The sequence below is a fragment of the Nicotiana attenuata genome, chromosome 5 (assembly GCF_001879085.1).
Source record: "Nicotiana attenuata strain UT chromosome 5, NIATTr2, whole genome shotgun sequence".
Classification (NCBI taxonomy): domain Eukaryota; kingdom Viridiplantae; phylum Streptophyta; class Magnoliopsida; order Solanales; family Solanaceae; genus Nicotiana; species Nicotiana attenuata.
Window position 1 is genome coordinate 26,444,196 of NC_031993.1, and position 15,059 is coordinate 26,459,254.

The following is a 15,059-nucleotide window of genomic DNA, read 5'->3' on the forward strand; positions in this document are numbered from 1 at the left end:
AGACCTGCAGGCGTCCGCAGGCCCTGGCGTCTCCTCTATCCTTTATTTCCTATTTCATCTCTTGATTTCTGAGACAGTGTATCTTTTACTTTCAGACTTTGTATTTAGCACTCTTAGATCGTCTGTGACACTGTGACACCAGGTTTTGGGTGATTAAGGCTTAAGTAGTTGTAATAGGTACAGACTTCAGAGATTGTATTATTTTCTTCCGCTTAATTTGAATTTTCGTTGTTTATATGTTATCGCTTTATGTTTGTTAAAAAGAAACTAGTATACATACCCGCGCGATGCGCAGAACGTTATATATATATATATATATATATATATATATATATATATATATATATATATATATATACTGAAATCATGTTGACATATTGCAGATTCTATATTCTTATTTTTTTGGATCAGTCTTATTATACTAACATTTTCTATGGTATACGTAACTGCCAACTGCGTTCGTTAAAATCTTTCTTCAAATAAATACAGTATTTTATACTCTAAGGGCCAATATACTCACAATAAGAGGACGCATCACAAACTTGACGATCTCTTGGGGAGCATACTCCAAAATTGAAGGAACCTTTGAAAAGCAATAGTCTTGCTTTTCTTAGCTTGCTTAAAGGGATTTCGTGATATATTTTATCAAATAATATCCTCACTATCTTATGTTGTAAGGTGAGTGCCAAAAAAAATTATTGCTAAAAGATTCAGCATAAGAAATAAGAAAAACAACTATTGAAAGAAATCGACTACACAAACAAATGCATACGAACCATAAAGTGGCTATTGACAATTGATTCCACATACCTGAAGCACGAAAACTCAGTTTCCTGTTCAATATATTTCACATATCACTTTTGGTTCAAATCTTATTTCCTACGTATAACATAATGGGAAAAATCACACATCGTTTGTTTTGAGTTAAAAATGTGGCATAGCATAGCGTTTTTTTTGCTTTTGGCTTCGACTACTCTGACAAGCTTGAATGTGGAACTACTCAAACTAAAATCATTTTTTCTTATGAATATCTCTATCAGTTTCTTAACAGCAATAATTAGCTGGCATGCACCTTAAATAAACAATGCACAAGTAGAAAAGAATCAAAATAGAACAAAAATAAAAAAGATGATAAATGAGAAATACCTTTAGATTTTCTTGTTGTGTGATTGTCATATCAAAGAAAAAGAGCTGATGAAACCTATAAATGTTCAACCTAACTACATTGTATATTTATTTTCACTTGAGAAAATTTGGTTACTTCCTACATGTTGGGATAAATCTTGTTGAAAAAATCTCTACTAAGAGGATTTAACTCATCAATCTGTTCAAGATAATGTCTTCGTTACACTGAAATACAGTGTAGAAAAATAAGGGTAGCCCTACATAAAAGACATTCCATTACATTAAATAATCCTTTTCACGGTATTTGTAGATTGCTTTCCATTTGCCTCTGTAGAAGATAGTGGTTACAGTTTACCCTAAACAAAAGGCCAGTTAAATAGTAACCGAAGAGAGAAAATCATTAGAGCACTCATTTCTTGTACTCGGAAAACTTATTCATAAGGAAGGGGATATATACCAGTAAGGATTTACGACCAGTTCCCATATAGATACTTTAACTCACATCGTTTTGGCCACATCCCTTCTTACATGAGATCATATAAATAAAGGAAAGGATATAGCATGAATTGAAACATGGAGCAATAAAATATTCTATGGGAAATACAGTAGTGAAAAGGGTTCGAGAAATAGTGTCGACAAACCACCTCATCACAACAATAACTTAAGGCTTGTGAAAGAATGTGAAACTGCAAATCAAGAATGTTGCGCATAAATTTATCCAATATACTCGCCTAGTCCTATTAAAATCTTCTAATGATTATATGTTATTATGTCATCTTGTCAATATTCACGGTTTAGTACTATATGCCATATTTTAAGACGAAAAATAGCTTCGATGGGTATTAAAAGAATCCATATTATCCCCTCAAAAGATGACCAATTTTCTGAATTGAATAAAACAAACTTAGATCGACATGCCTTCCAAAGTAGCACTTCTTCCTTTAAGTTTAAATATGAACAAATAATGTGTGTATTTTAGTTATAATAACAAAGTGTACTTTAAGGATAATATGATTTTAAGTATATAAAGAGGTCTAAAATAAAGAAGAGAAGGAAAAATGAAACTTGAAAACTGAAGAAAATAGCAATATTATTTTACACTTACAGATAATCAATTTCTTTACTCCAAAATCACTTGCTTCATCCAAACTTTAACATTGTTGTGAATAATTAATCTTCAAAATATCAATGAACACTACCGCTCTTCCATTCTATACCTTGTAAGATTACCATATATGCTAATATCACCTAAAACTTTGCATTTAGGGTCGTATGAAGTAAGATTCCAATTCTGTCTAAAATGGAAAAATTATATATAAACGACTCTACACATTGACTACCAAAAAAAATATAGATGGACATGCTCGTGTCATATCTTTCTGGACCAGAAATTTTTCAGTGCAAATCATTATGCATTACTCTCAGAAGAAAATACAAACGATGACGTATTTATGATGTATACTAATAGAAAGATATGTTGGTAGAATGGTTAGCATGTTATATAAAAAGTTGCCAACTGCAAAATAATTGCACCCTATACATAATGGATCGATGTGTTTTGATTACTTTACGCTAAACCAAAGATCCAAATACTATAAGAAAAATGGATATTTGAGACTAAGGACTCAAAGAATGATGTATTCTGAGTCTCGAAAAAAACTTGAATAAAGTACTGTATCAAGCAAGTATAATTTCAATATGAGGAGGTAAGAGGAGATGAAGAGAAAGACACCGTTATTTGTACGAAGAGGAAAATAGTTGCAAATACCTATGGTTCGATTTTTCCCTCTTCCCTACGGAGTGATAGGCAAAATCAAAGAGGATGAGATCCAACAATATTGCTCTTAAGACCCTGAAGCCCAAAGTGAAACGCATCATTCCTCTCTCGATTTCGTGTTAATAATCTTTGAGTTTGGTGACCAACATATTTATAGTGTCGATATTTTGAATTCGCCACAATTCCCACAAGTAGGTTGAAAAGATGATACAAATCAAGTGAAACATTCAGAAATAATAATAATAATAATAATAATAATAATAATAATAATAATAATAATAATAATAATAATAATAATAATATAATAAGAATAAGAACTATAAGACTCCGAAAACTGAACTATAATATGATGAGAATGCATGAAAAGTTCACATGCAGCTCTAACAGAATGCTATATCAACAGGATCAAATGACTTTGTTCTCCTTGAAAAAGAAACAGAGATTTTAAGCATAAGTTTTTGTAAGCAATTTAATATAAAACTAATAGTAAAAAAGCATGTTTGTATAAATTCACTTTATCAAATATAGTTCCGGATGCTTGAGCTCAAAGATACTAAAATCAAACCTACAAAAGTCTTCAATTAAAAAGCGCTAGTAATTTGTCAAAGTATCATTAACGAAAAAACGGCAAAGGCAATTACCTCTAGTTTACTTCTTCATGGAGAAGAAGCAGATCATGAACGTCGAAGTCCATTTCTCTATTATTATTTTTTTGTTTTTACTCTATATCAAAAAAGAACCAAATTTGAAATATCAGAGATTAGCTCGGCCTAATTGCTGATTAGATTTTGTCATATTACAAAAAAAAGAAAAGAGAGAGAGAGAGAGAGAGAGAAAAGCTAGACGTATCAAAGAAATGAATTATTACTTGCAATAATCATAGTGATTGCACTGCGAGTCGAAATACAATTTTAAAGCTTTGATTGTTCTTAAAGATCAGTTTTAAGATATCATTCACGAGAAGAAATCTCTTTAAAACATGTTTTTACACTATGTTATTCAAATATCATTCGGTGTACGAGTGAGGCATATCATCAAACATTTTGGATGCATAGTCCACTTCAATGATTATCATTAAGACTACCTCATAAACACATGATTAAAAGAAAGAGGGAGATAAAGTAGACAACTTAACTAGAAAGTAGGTGATCTTCGTTCATCTTTTGCTTTCTCTCTCAAGAGAGAAGAGATTGTTACACAAGCAGTTGGCGGATCATCCATCCTCATCTTCCTTGATCGTCTATTCCTTTTTGGAACCCGATTTATAGAAAAAGTTGTTCTTATAGGAACACATAACAATAGAGCTAACTTAAGAGACCTAATCTTACAACAGTAATTTTGATACCTTGCAATCAGGTTACAATCACTCAAGAAATTATTCAAACAATGCAAACTAACACCCAAGAAATTACCAAACAGAAAAGTTCAAGTTTTGTATATCCCAAAACATCTTGGTGCATAGTCCACTTCAATGGAATTTCGATTACCAATAGAGAAGTTCAAGTTTGACATGTAGCAGAACTACTTTGAGAATTTAGAGAGGAAATCGAAGTGCTCCACAAATAGGAAATTCCATTATGCTTTGAAATCCTACGTTGAGCTTCCCAGAGATTCTCCCTTAATCTTGGTACAGTTTCTTTTCACCGGCTTGGGTACAGTTTCTTTTCACCTTTTGCTATATCTCCGCCACAATTGCACAAGAAATGCTAATATCTATATTTATTAATTAAATAAAATATTTAATTATTTTAAATAAAATGTGCTCTATGAAGATCAATAATTAAAAACTATTGTTCAGTTTTATTATTGCGTAAATAGAACAATCACTTGCCTAAAAACGTGGTTTTTATTTTGCAAGCGGTTAGGACACCACTACTTACAAATTGTTACTTTTTCTTCCTATTCTACGACAGTTACTTAAAAAAAGTTATTGAATTGTTTTAATTTTAATTCTAATAAACTATACCTAATAACTAATTATTACTCCTAATAACTACTTCTTGTCCTAAAAACTAACACGTGTCATTTTCTTATGCCGCCATTTGTTACAATTCTATACCAAACTTTCTTCCTTTTAATAATATATAGATAATTGGATAATGAAGTAATTAGTCTTAAAGGATTGGCTTGCCTAGCTCACATTAGTACGCGCCATCACGACTCCCGAGGGTGGAAAATCCGGGTCGTGACAAGTTGGTATCAGAGCTCTAGGTTACATGGGTCTCACAGTTCACAGACAAGCTTAGTAGAGTCTGAGGGATCGGTACACAGACGTCTGTATTTATCCCCCAGAGGCTACAGAGTTAGGAAAATTTCACATCTTTTCTTTCCTGTCGTGCGGTTTGGTTTCTCAATGCTGATTGAATTTCTATTCTGTTCTCTCGCAGATGCCGAGAACGCGCGCTTCTTCATCCGTTGACCAGCAGCCCGAGCTCCCAGCAGCAGCTCCCATGAGGGGCAGAGGGCGAGGGCGAGGCCGTGCTAGAGGCCGAGGTAGGGGCAGAGCTCAGCCCAAGGTAGTAGCACCAGCAGCGGAGCCTCAGGTTGACTTTGATGATGAGGTTCCAGCCCCAGCAGTTTCGGTGGGCCCAGCTCAGGTCCCAAAAGGGTTTATTGCTACCCCAGTACTCCAGGATGCTCAGGTCCGTCTAGTGGGCCTTATGGAGAGTGTCACCCGGGCAGGCTTGCTTCCTGTAGCACCAGCCGTCTCTCAGGCTGGAGGAGGAGCCCAGACTCTTGCTACTCGCACTTCGGAGCAGGTAGCTCCCCAGTTTCAGACTCCAGCAGTTCAGCCAGTTGGAGCAGTTCAGGCGGGTGTGGTAGCCCAGGCCGGTGATGGAGCAGCTATGTCTGCTGATGCTTTGTGGAGATTGGACAGGTTCACCAAGCTCTTCACTACCACGTTCAACGGTGCATCTTCTGAGGATCCCCAGGATTACCTAGACAGCTGTCATGAGGTTCTCAGGAACATGGGGATAGTTGAGACCAATGGGGTCGATTTTGCTACTTTTCGCTTGTCTGGATCCGCCAGAACTTGGTGGAGAGATTATTGCTTGGCTAGGCCAGCCGGATCACCAGCTTTGACTTGGGAGCAGTTTACTCTTCTATTTTTGGAGAAGTTTCTCCCCATCACTCAGAGAGAGGCCTATCGGAGGCAGTTCGAGCGTCTCCAGCAGGGTTCTATGACTGTCACCCAGTATGAGACCAGATTCATCGACTTGGCTCGTCATGCTCTTATCATACTTCCAACCGAGAGAGACAGGGTGAGGAGTTTTATTGATGGACTTATTCAGCCGATTCGTCTTCAGATGGCTAGGAGACTGGGAGTGAGATATCTTTCCAAGAGGCGGCCAATGTGGCCCGGAGAGTTAAGATGGTTCTATCGCAGGGAGGTGGTCATGGGTTGGACAAGAGGCCATGTCATTCAGGCCGATACAGTGGTACCTCATCTGGGGGCAGGGATTCGTATGGTAGAGGCCATCCTCCTAGGCCTTTTCAGTCGGCACTTCAGGTTTCTCACGGTGCTTCAGGTGGCCGTGGTCCTCTGATGCAGCATTCTGATCAGCAGTCTTACAGTGCACCACCAGCTCCAATCAGTGCACCGCCGCTTCAGAGTTTTCGGGGTAGTCATTCAGGTCGTCAGGGTCAGCAATCTCAGCAGCCGAGGGCTTGTTACACTTGTGGTGATGTGGGTCACATTGCTAGGTTTTGCCCTCGAGCACCGAGTAGCTCTCAGCATCAGGGTTCCCGTGCCATGGTTCAGGCACCGAGTGTTCCACAGCCCGCCCAGCCAGCTAGAGGTGGGGGTAAAGGTGCTAGAGGTGGAGGTAGAGGTCCTAGAGGTGGAGCTCAGGCCGCTAGAGGTGGAGGCCAGCCAGCGGCAGGCCGTCCCAGAGATGTGGGTCAGGGTGGTGGGGCCTAGCCCCGATGTTATGCTCTTCCAGCCAAGCCCGAGGCTGAGGCTTCCGATGTAGTTATTACAGGTACTGTTTTGGTTTGTGATAGAGATGCTTCAGTGTTATTTGATCCAGGGTCTACATACTCGTATGTGTCATCTTATTTTGCACCGTACCTGGTCATGCCTAGTGATTCTTTGAGTGTTCCTGTTTATGTGTCTACACCGGTGGGAGATTCCATTGTGGTAGATTGATTCCATCGTTCATGTATAGTTGTGATTGGAGGTCTTGAGACTCGTCTAGATTTACTTCTTCTGGACATGGTTGATTTCAATGTTATATTGGGGATGGACCGGTTATCACCTTATCACGCTATCTTGGACTGTCATGCCAAGATTGTGACCTTAGCCTTACTGGGTTTACCTCATTTGGAGTGGAGAGGGACTCCTGGTCATTCTACCCGTAGTGTTATCTCCTATGTGAAGGCTCGGCGTATGGTCGAGAAGGGGTGTTTGGCCTATTTGGCCTATGTTCGTGATTCTAGTGCTGAGGTCCCTTCTATTGAGTATGTGCCCGTTGTTCGTGAGTTTCTTGAGGTATTCCCTTCAGACCTGCCGGGTATGCCACCGGACAGAGATATTGACTTTTGCATTGATTTGGCTCCGAGCACTCAGCCCATTTCTATCCCGCCGTATCGTATGGCCCCGCCTGAGTTGAAAGAGTTGAAGGAGCAGTTGCAAGACTTGCTTGAAAAGGGTTTCATTAGACCTAGTGTGTCGCCTTGGGGTGCACTGGTGTTGTTCCTAAAGAAGAAGGACGGATCCATGCGAATGTGTATAGGTTACCGGCACTTGAACAAGGTTACAATTAAGAATAAGTATCCGCTGCCGAGGATTGATGATTTGTTCGATCAGCATCAGGGTGCCAAGGTATTTTCAAAGATTGACTTGAGATCTGGCTACCATCAGTTGAGGATTAGGGCATCCGATGTGTCACGACCCATTAATCATAATAGGTAATGATGGCGCCTAACACCATGGTCAGGCCAGCCGAATGCGGATGTGTGATTAAGTTCTCATTTTACTTTAGCCAAAGACAGTGATACTAGAATTTTCAATTTAAAGATAAAACTAGTAAATATCATAAAGTGCCAAAATAGCGATACAACCCCCAAAAATGAATGTCTACTACAGTGTGTGCCAGGACCTGGTGTCACAAGCTACGGGCGACCAGTAGAATATACACAAAAAGAATGAAACACTATCCTACTGTCTGAATCAGGATAGACATAAATCAAAAATACAAGAAAGGACTCCTTCGGCTGCGGATCGGCATGAGAGAGAAGGCAGCTCACCGTAGAAGTCCCTAAGCGTGCTCACTGATGCGCACCAGGATGATGTCCAGATCCACCTGCCTCAAATCCTGTACAATTAAGTACAGAAGTGTAGCATGAGTACATAAACCACATGTACTCAGTAAGTATCCCGTCTAATCTCGAAGAAGTAGAGACGAGAGGTCGACTTGATACTTACTAAGGTCAAGATAATATAATATAATAAAGTGAGATATACAGCATGAAGGATCTCCAATAACACACGTTTAATAGAAGAGTCATATTCATGTTCTTGTCATAATTAAATTACCAGTTTTCCCTTTTTCATATCAAATGAGTAATCATGTCATAACTAAATGTAAGCATATAAATCATGCACAAACATGCCGAGGTCGACGGCCCGCTCCAACAGAAAATAAATTGTGCACTGCCGAGGGTCGAGCGGCATGAACCATAGATGCATCTATTATCACCGAGGCGATCGGCCCGATCCATAATCATCAAGAAAATATCAAGAAAAGCACATAAGGCTCAATTACATACAAGGAAATTCCTACCAAGGCTCAACAACTCATACGTTCACCTTTCATTTCCTCAAGTCTCTAGCAAATCAAAATGATCATATTGGCAATTTAAAATAAGAGATATCGGGTCCTAAACTACCCGAACAATTATCATATAGTAGCTACGCACAGACTCTCTTCACCTAGTACGTACGTAGCCCCCACATTTAGCAACAATTACTCATTTAAAATTCTATGGGGACAATTCCCCCTTACAAGGTTAGAAAGGAGACTCACCTCGCTCCAAAGTGCACTCCCAATGTCCAAGAACAAGCCCAAGTCCTTAATTCGAAGCCGGACAATCCCAAACTAATCAAACGAAGTAAGAACTAGTAAATAAAGGCTTACAAGGTTGAATTCTAGCCATTTAAGCAATTTCCTAACCATTAACACAAGTTTCCTAAATTCCGACCCCGGGCCCACGTGCCCGGATTCCGAGATTTTTCGAAGGAAGTTGTTCTCTATCACCTAAGGATCACAAATATATGATTTCTAGTTCACTACATGGCAAATTATGTGATAAAACCTTAGTTTTCATTAAACCCTAGGTCTAGCCAAAATCCCTTGATTTTACCTAATTTTTTAGTGTTAAATCTACCTAATGTTTATGTATTTGAACTAAAAATGAGTGGGGATTACTTACCTTGCAATGTTATGTTGAAACCTCCTCTTTGGAATCACCAAAATCGCCTAAGTGTTGAGTGTAATATGGAAGAAATGAGTTTGGGTTCGTATTAATGAACCCTTCTGCCCCCAGTGATTTCCGCTTCTGCGGAAGGAATCCCGCTTCTGCGGACATGAGCCGCTTTTGCGGAAACGGGCAAGGGGGCCTGGGCCGCTTCTGCGATCATAACCTCGCTTCTGCAAGGCCGCTTAAGCGGAAAGCCCACTGCTTCTGTGGTTCTGGGCCTGGGCGGATGGACCGCTTCTGCGGTCAGGGGTCCGCTCCTGTGGTTTCCCCTGGGCCTGGCCCCTTCCGCTTCTGCTATAAAATGACCGCTTCTGCGATCTCGCTTCTGCGGTCCAAGAGCCGCAGAAGTGGTTATGACAGAAGCAGCATATAAGGTTTTTCCTAAGTTTTCAACTTATTCGAACCTCGACCATTTGACGCTCGAGGCTCCCGAGCCCCGCCCGAACATATCGACAAGTCTGAAATCACGAGGCGGACCTACTCGAGCCCTCGAAACGCTTAAAACAACGCTAAATCAGGGAATCAACCCCAAAACCAAATGATTCAAATCATTGAACCTTCAAGTTCTAAATTTCCTCCTAACGGGTCAAAATGCCCTTAAACCACTCGGATTGACACCAAATTTTACAGGTAAGTCTTAACTGATATTTCGGACGTACCAATTTTCGGAATCGAAATTCAAACCCGATACCTAGGAAAACAATAATTTTTTAGTTTATTTAAATCTTAGAAACTTAAACTTAACAATTTCATATAAAAATTCATTTCTCGGGCTAGGGACCTCGGTATTCGATTCCGGGCATACGCCCAGTTCCCATATTTCACCACGGACCCTCAGAAATTGTCAAATCACGATTCCGGGTCCGTTTCCCCAAAATGTTGACCGAAGTCAAACTTGGCCTTTTTAAAGAAACTTAAAGAAGCAACTAGGCTTATTCTTGCTCAAAACTCTTCTAACTTCCGAACCACCCGTCCCCACAAGTCATAAATTAGCTAAAGCAAGTGCGGAAAGTATTATTTAAGGGAACGAGGTTCAAAAATGCAGAACGACCAGTCGGGTCGTTACATTCTCCACCTCTTAAACAAACGTTCGTCCTCGAACAGACATAGAAAAGTACCTGGACTGCTGAACAAGTGGGGATATCGGCTCCACATGTCCTCCTCGGACTCCCAGGTCGCCTCCTCGACCGGTTAGCCCCTCCACTGGACTCTTACCGCAGAAATCCTCTTGGACCTCAACTGGCGATCCTGTCTATCCACAATGGCAACTGGCTCCTCCTCGTAGCCCAAGCTCTCATCTAACCGAATGGTACTGAAATCCAACACGTGTGAATAGTCGGTATGATACTTCCGGAGCATCGATACATGGAAGACTGGATGAACTCCTGATAAACTGGGAGGCAAGGCAAGCTCATAGGCAACCTCTCCAACTTGCCTCAACACCTCGAAGGGGCCAATAAACCTTAGGCTCAACTTGCCCTTCTTTCCGAACCTCATAATGCCCTTCATGGGCGAAACCTTCAAGAGAACCTTCTCGCCAATCATAAATGATACATCGCGCGCCTTCTGATCCGCATAACTCTTCTTCCTGGACCGAGCTGTGCGGAGCCTCTCCTGAATCAACTTTACCTTATCCAAGGCATCCTGAACCAAATCTGTACCAAGCAACTTAGCCTCACCAGGCTCAAACCACCCGATCGGAGAACGACAACGCCGACTATATAATGCCTCATACGGGGCCATCTCTATGCTGGACTGATAGCTGTTATTATATGCGAACTCCGCCAAGGGTAAGAACTGATCCCACTGCCCTCCAAAGTCAATCACGCATGCTCTAAGCATATCCTCTAAAATTTGAACTGTCCGCTCCGACTGCCCATCGGTCTGAGGATGGAATGTCGTGCTAAGATCCACGCGGGTCCCTAACTCACTCTGAACAGCTCTCCAGAAATGGGAAGTGAACTGAGGGCCTCTGTCTGATATGATGGAGACCGGCACACCGTGCAATCTCACTATCTCCCGAATGTAAATCTGAGCATACCTCTCTGCCGTATAAGTAGTCGCCACTGGAATGAAGTGGGCGGACTTGGTCAATCTATCCACAATAACTCACATTGAATCAACCTTCCGCTGAGTCCGCGGCAACCCAACCACGAAATCCGTAGCGATGCGCTCCCACTTCCATTCCGGAATGGGCATCCGCTGAAGTAGGCCACCTGGCCTCTGGTGCTCATGTTTGACCTGCTGGCAATTCAAACATTTAGCTGCATACTCCACAATGTCCTTCTTCATCCTCCGCCACCAGTAATGCTGCCTTAAGTCACGATACATCTTCGTGGCACCTGAATGAATGGAGTAACTCGAACTATGGGCCTCCTCTAGAATCCTCTCTCTCAAGCCATCAACATTAGGAACACATACACGGCCCTGAAGCCATAGCACACCATCCTCGTCAATAGAAATCTCCTTGGCACCTCCCTGAAGTACCGTCTCTCTGAGAACTGCCAAATGTGGATCATCGAGCTGTCGGGCCTTAATCTCCCCCAACAACAAAGACTGAGCAACCACACATGCTAGTACCTGGCTGGGCTCTGAAATATCCAATCTCACAAGTCTGTTAGCTAAAGACTGAACGTCCAAAGCTAATGGTCTCATCTCAGCAGGAATGAATGCCAAGCTACCCATACTCTCCGCCTTCCTACTCAAGGCATCCACAACCACATTTGCCTTGCCTGGATGATAAAGAATGGTAATGTCATAATCCTTTAGTAGCTCAAGCCACCTGGACTGCCTCAAATTAAGATCCCTCTGCTTGAACAAATGCTGCAAGCTGCGATGGTCTGTATAGACCTCACATGACGCTCCATATAAATAATGCCTCCATATCTTAAGAGCATGAACAATCGCCGCCAACTCTAGATCGTGCACAGGGTAATTTTTCTCATGAACCTTCAGCTGACGTGAAGCATATGCAATAACTCGCCCCTCCTGCATCAATACACATCCCAAGCCAACGCGAGAAGCGTCGCAATACACTGTATACATCCCTGAATTGGAAGGCAATACAAGAACTGGTGCCGTGGTCAAGGCTGTCTTGAGCTCCTGGAAGCTCTCCTCACAATCGTCGGACCAACAGAATGGAGCACCCTTTTGGGTCAATCTGGTCAGAGGTGATGCAATAGATGAGAAGCCCTGCACAAATCGCCGGTAATAACCTGCTAACCCCAAGAAACTCCCGATCTCGGTCACTGAAGTAGGACGTGGCCAACTCTGAACTGCCTCAATCTTCTTGGGGTCCACTTTAACCCTCTCCTGACACTACATGCCCCAAGAATGCTACTAAATCTAGCCAAAACTCGCACTTGGAGAACTTAGCATAAAGCTTCTGCTCTCGCAAGGTCTGAAGCACTACTCTCAAATGCTGCTCGTGCTCCCCCAGGCTATGCGAGTATATCAAGATATCGTCAATGAAGACGATAACAAAGGAATCAATATAGGGCCTGAACACCCTGTTCATCAAGTCCATAAATGCCGCTGGAGCATTAGTCAAGCCAAATGACATCACCAGGAACTCATAGTGGCCATATCTAGTTCTGAATGCGGTCTCCGGGACATCTGAATCCCGAATCTTCAGCTGATGATACCCTGACCTCAGGTAAATTTTAGAGAACACCCTAGCACCCTGCAGCTGGTCAAACAAATCATCAATACGGGGCAATGGATACTTGTTCTTGATGGTGACTTTGTTCAACTGGCGGTAATCAATGCACATCCGCATAGTCCCATCCTTCTTCTTTACAAATAGCACTGGTGCACCCCAAGGCGATACACTGGGCCTAACAAACCCCTTTGCTAGCAACTCCTCCAACTGCTCCTTCAGCTCCCTAGGAGCCATGCGGTACGGCGGGATAGATATAGGCTGAGTGCCTGGAGCCAAATCAATACAGAAATCAATATCACGATCCGGAGGCATGCCAGGAAGATCAGAAGGAAAAACATCGGCGAACTCTCGGACTACTGGCACTGAATTAATCGTCGGAGACTCTGCGGTGGTGTCTTTAACATAAGCTAAGTAGGCCAAATACCCCTTCTCAACCATGTGTTGAGCCTTCAGGAAGGAAATGACCCTGCTAGGTGTATCCACAGTGGAACCCCTCCACTCCAATCTCGGCAACCCTGGCATCGCTAGAGAAACAGTCTTGGCATGGCAATCTAGAACGGCGTGATATGGAGATAACCAATCCATGCCCAGAATAACCTCAAAATCGATCATATCGAGCAACAGGAGATCTGCTCTAGTCTCAAGACCACAGAAAGTAACCACACAAGATCGGTAGACCCGGTTCACAACCACAGAATCGCCCACAGGAGTGGACACATGAACAGGAACACCCAAAGGCTCAGGAGAAATAGCTAGGAAACGAGCAAACAGAGATGATACATATGAATAAGTAGACTCTGGATTAAATAATACCGATGCATCTCTACCGCTGACGGAAATAATACCTGTGATGACGGCATCTGAGGCCAATGCATCTGGCCTGGCTGGGAGAGCATAGAATCTAGCTGGAGCACCGGCTGTCTGGCCTCCAACTGACTGAGTAGTAGCTGGCTGACCTCTCCCTATCTGTCCTCTACCCCTGGAACGACCTCTACCAGTCTGCTCTCCACCTCTAGGCGGCTGGACCGCTGGTGCTGGAGTCATGGGCTGCTGCCCCTGCTGTACTACCTTGCCCCTAAGCCTGGGGCAGTATCTCCTCATGTGGCCTGCGTCCCCGCACCAAAACAGCGTGGTGCAGCGGCCTGCTTTCCGTATGGCTGACCCTGAATACTAGAAGGCCCACTAGAAGAAGCCTGAGTGGCTGGCGGGCGGTAAGAACTCTCCAGCATAGCACTGAAATAAGGACCGGAAGACTCCGGAGGACCTGAATACCCACTGGATGAACCCTGAATAGCTGGCGGGCGATAAGAACTCTCTAGCATGGGGCTGAAATAGGAGCGCGCTGGAGCACCTCGAGCCGGTGGTGGTGCTGGAGCTGGGGGCCTGCTAGGCTGACCCCTCCCAAAATGACCTCTGCCCCTGGCTGGGGCACCTCTGAACTCTCCTGAGAATCTGGCCCTCTTGTCCTACTGCATCTGCTCTCTACCCCTCAAACGGTAGCCCTCAATCCGGCGGGCAATCTCAAGTACTAGCTGATATCCAGTGCCCATCTCTACCTCACGAGCCATACCCAACCGGATAGTGGGATGTAACCCTGCAACAAACCTCCGTACTCTCTCTGCCTCTGTGGGAAGTATCATGAGTGCATGGCGAGACAACTCAGACGAACCTCGCCTCATAGTCGGTCACTGACATATCGACCCTGCTNCATGGCGAGACAACTCAGAGAACCTCGCCTCATAGTCGGTCACTGACATATGACCCTGCTCCAGATACTCAAACTGATGACGCAACTCTTCCCTCTCAGAGGGGGGAATGTATCGATCAAGGAACAACTGAGTGAACTGACCCCAAGTGAGGGGAGGAGCGCCTGCTGGCCTGCTAAGTAAATAAGACTGCCACCATCTACGGGCCCTGCCCTCCAGCTGAAAAGTAGTGAAGTCGACTCCATGTGACTCCAAGATCCTCATGTTGTGCAGTCTATCCCTACACCTGTCAATGAAATCCTGGGCA

General features: G+C 43.0%; 1 protein-coding gene across 1 annotated transcript; it reads right to left on the reverse strand.

Moving 5' to 3' along the window:
* LOC109226331 (RNA-directed DNA polymerase homolog) lies at window positions 12,750-13,163 on the reverse strand (the record flags this gene model as incomplete). The annotated part of the gene is made up of 1 exon (XM_019391118.1): window positions 12,750-13,163. A coding segment is annotated over one exon (414 nt), but the record flags the coding sequence as incomplete, so codon positions are not given.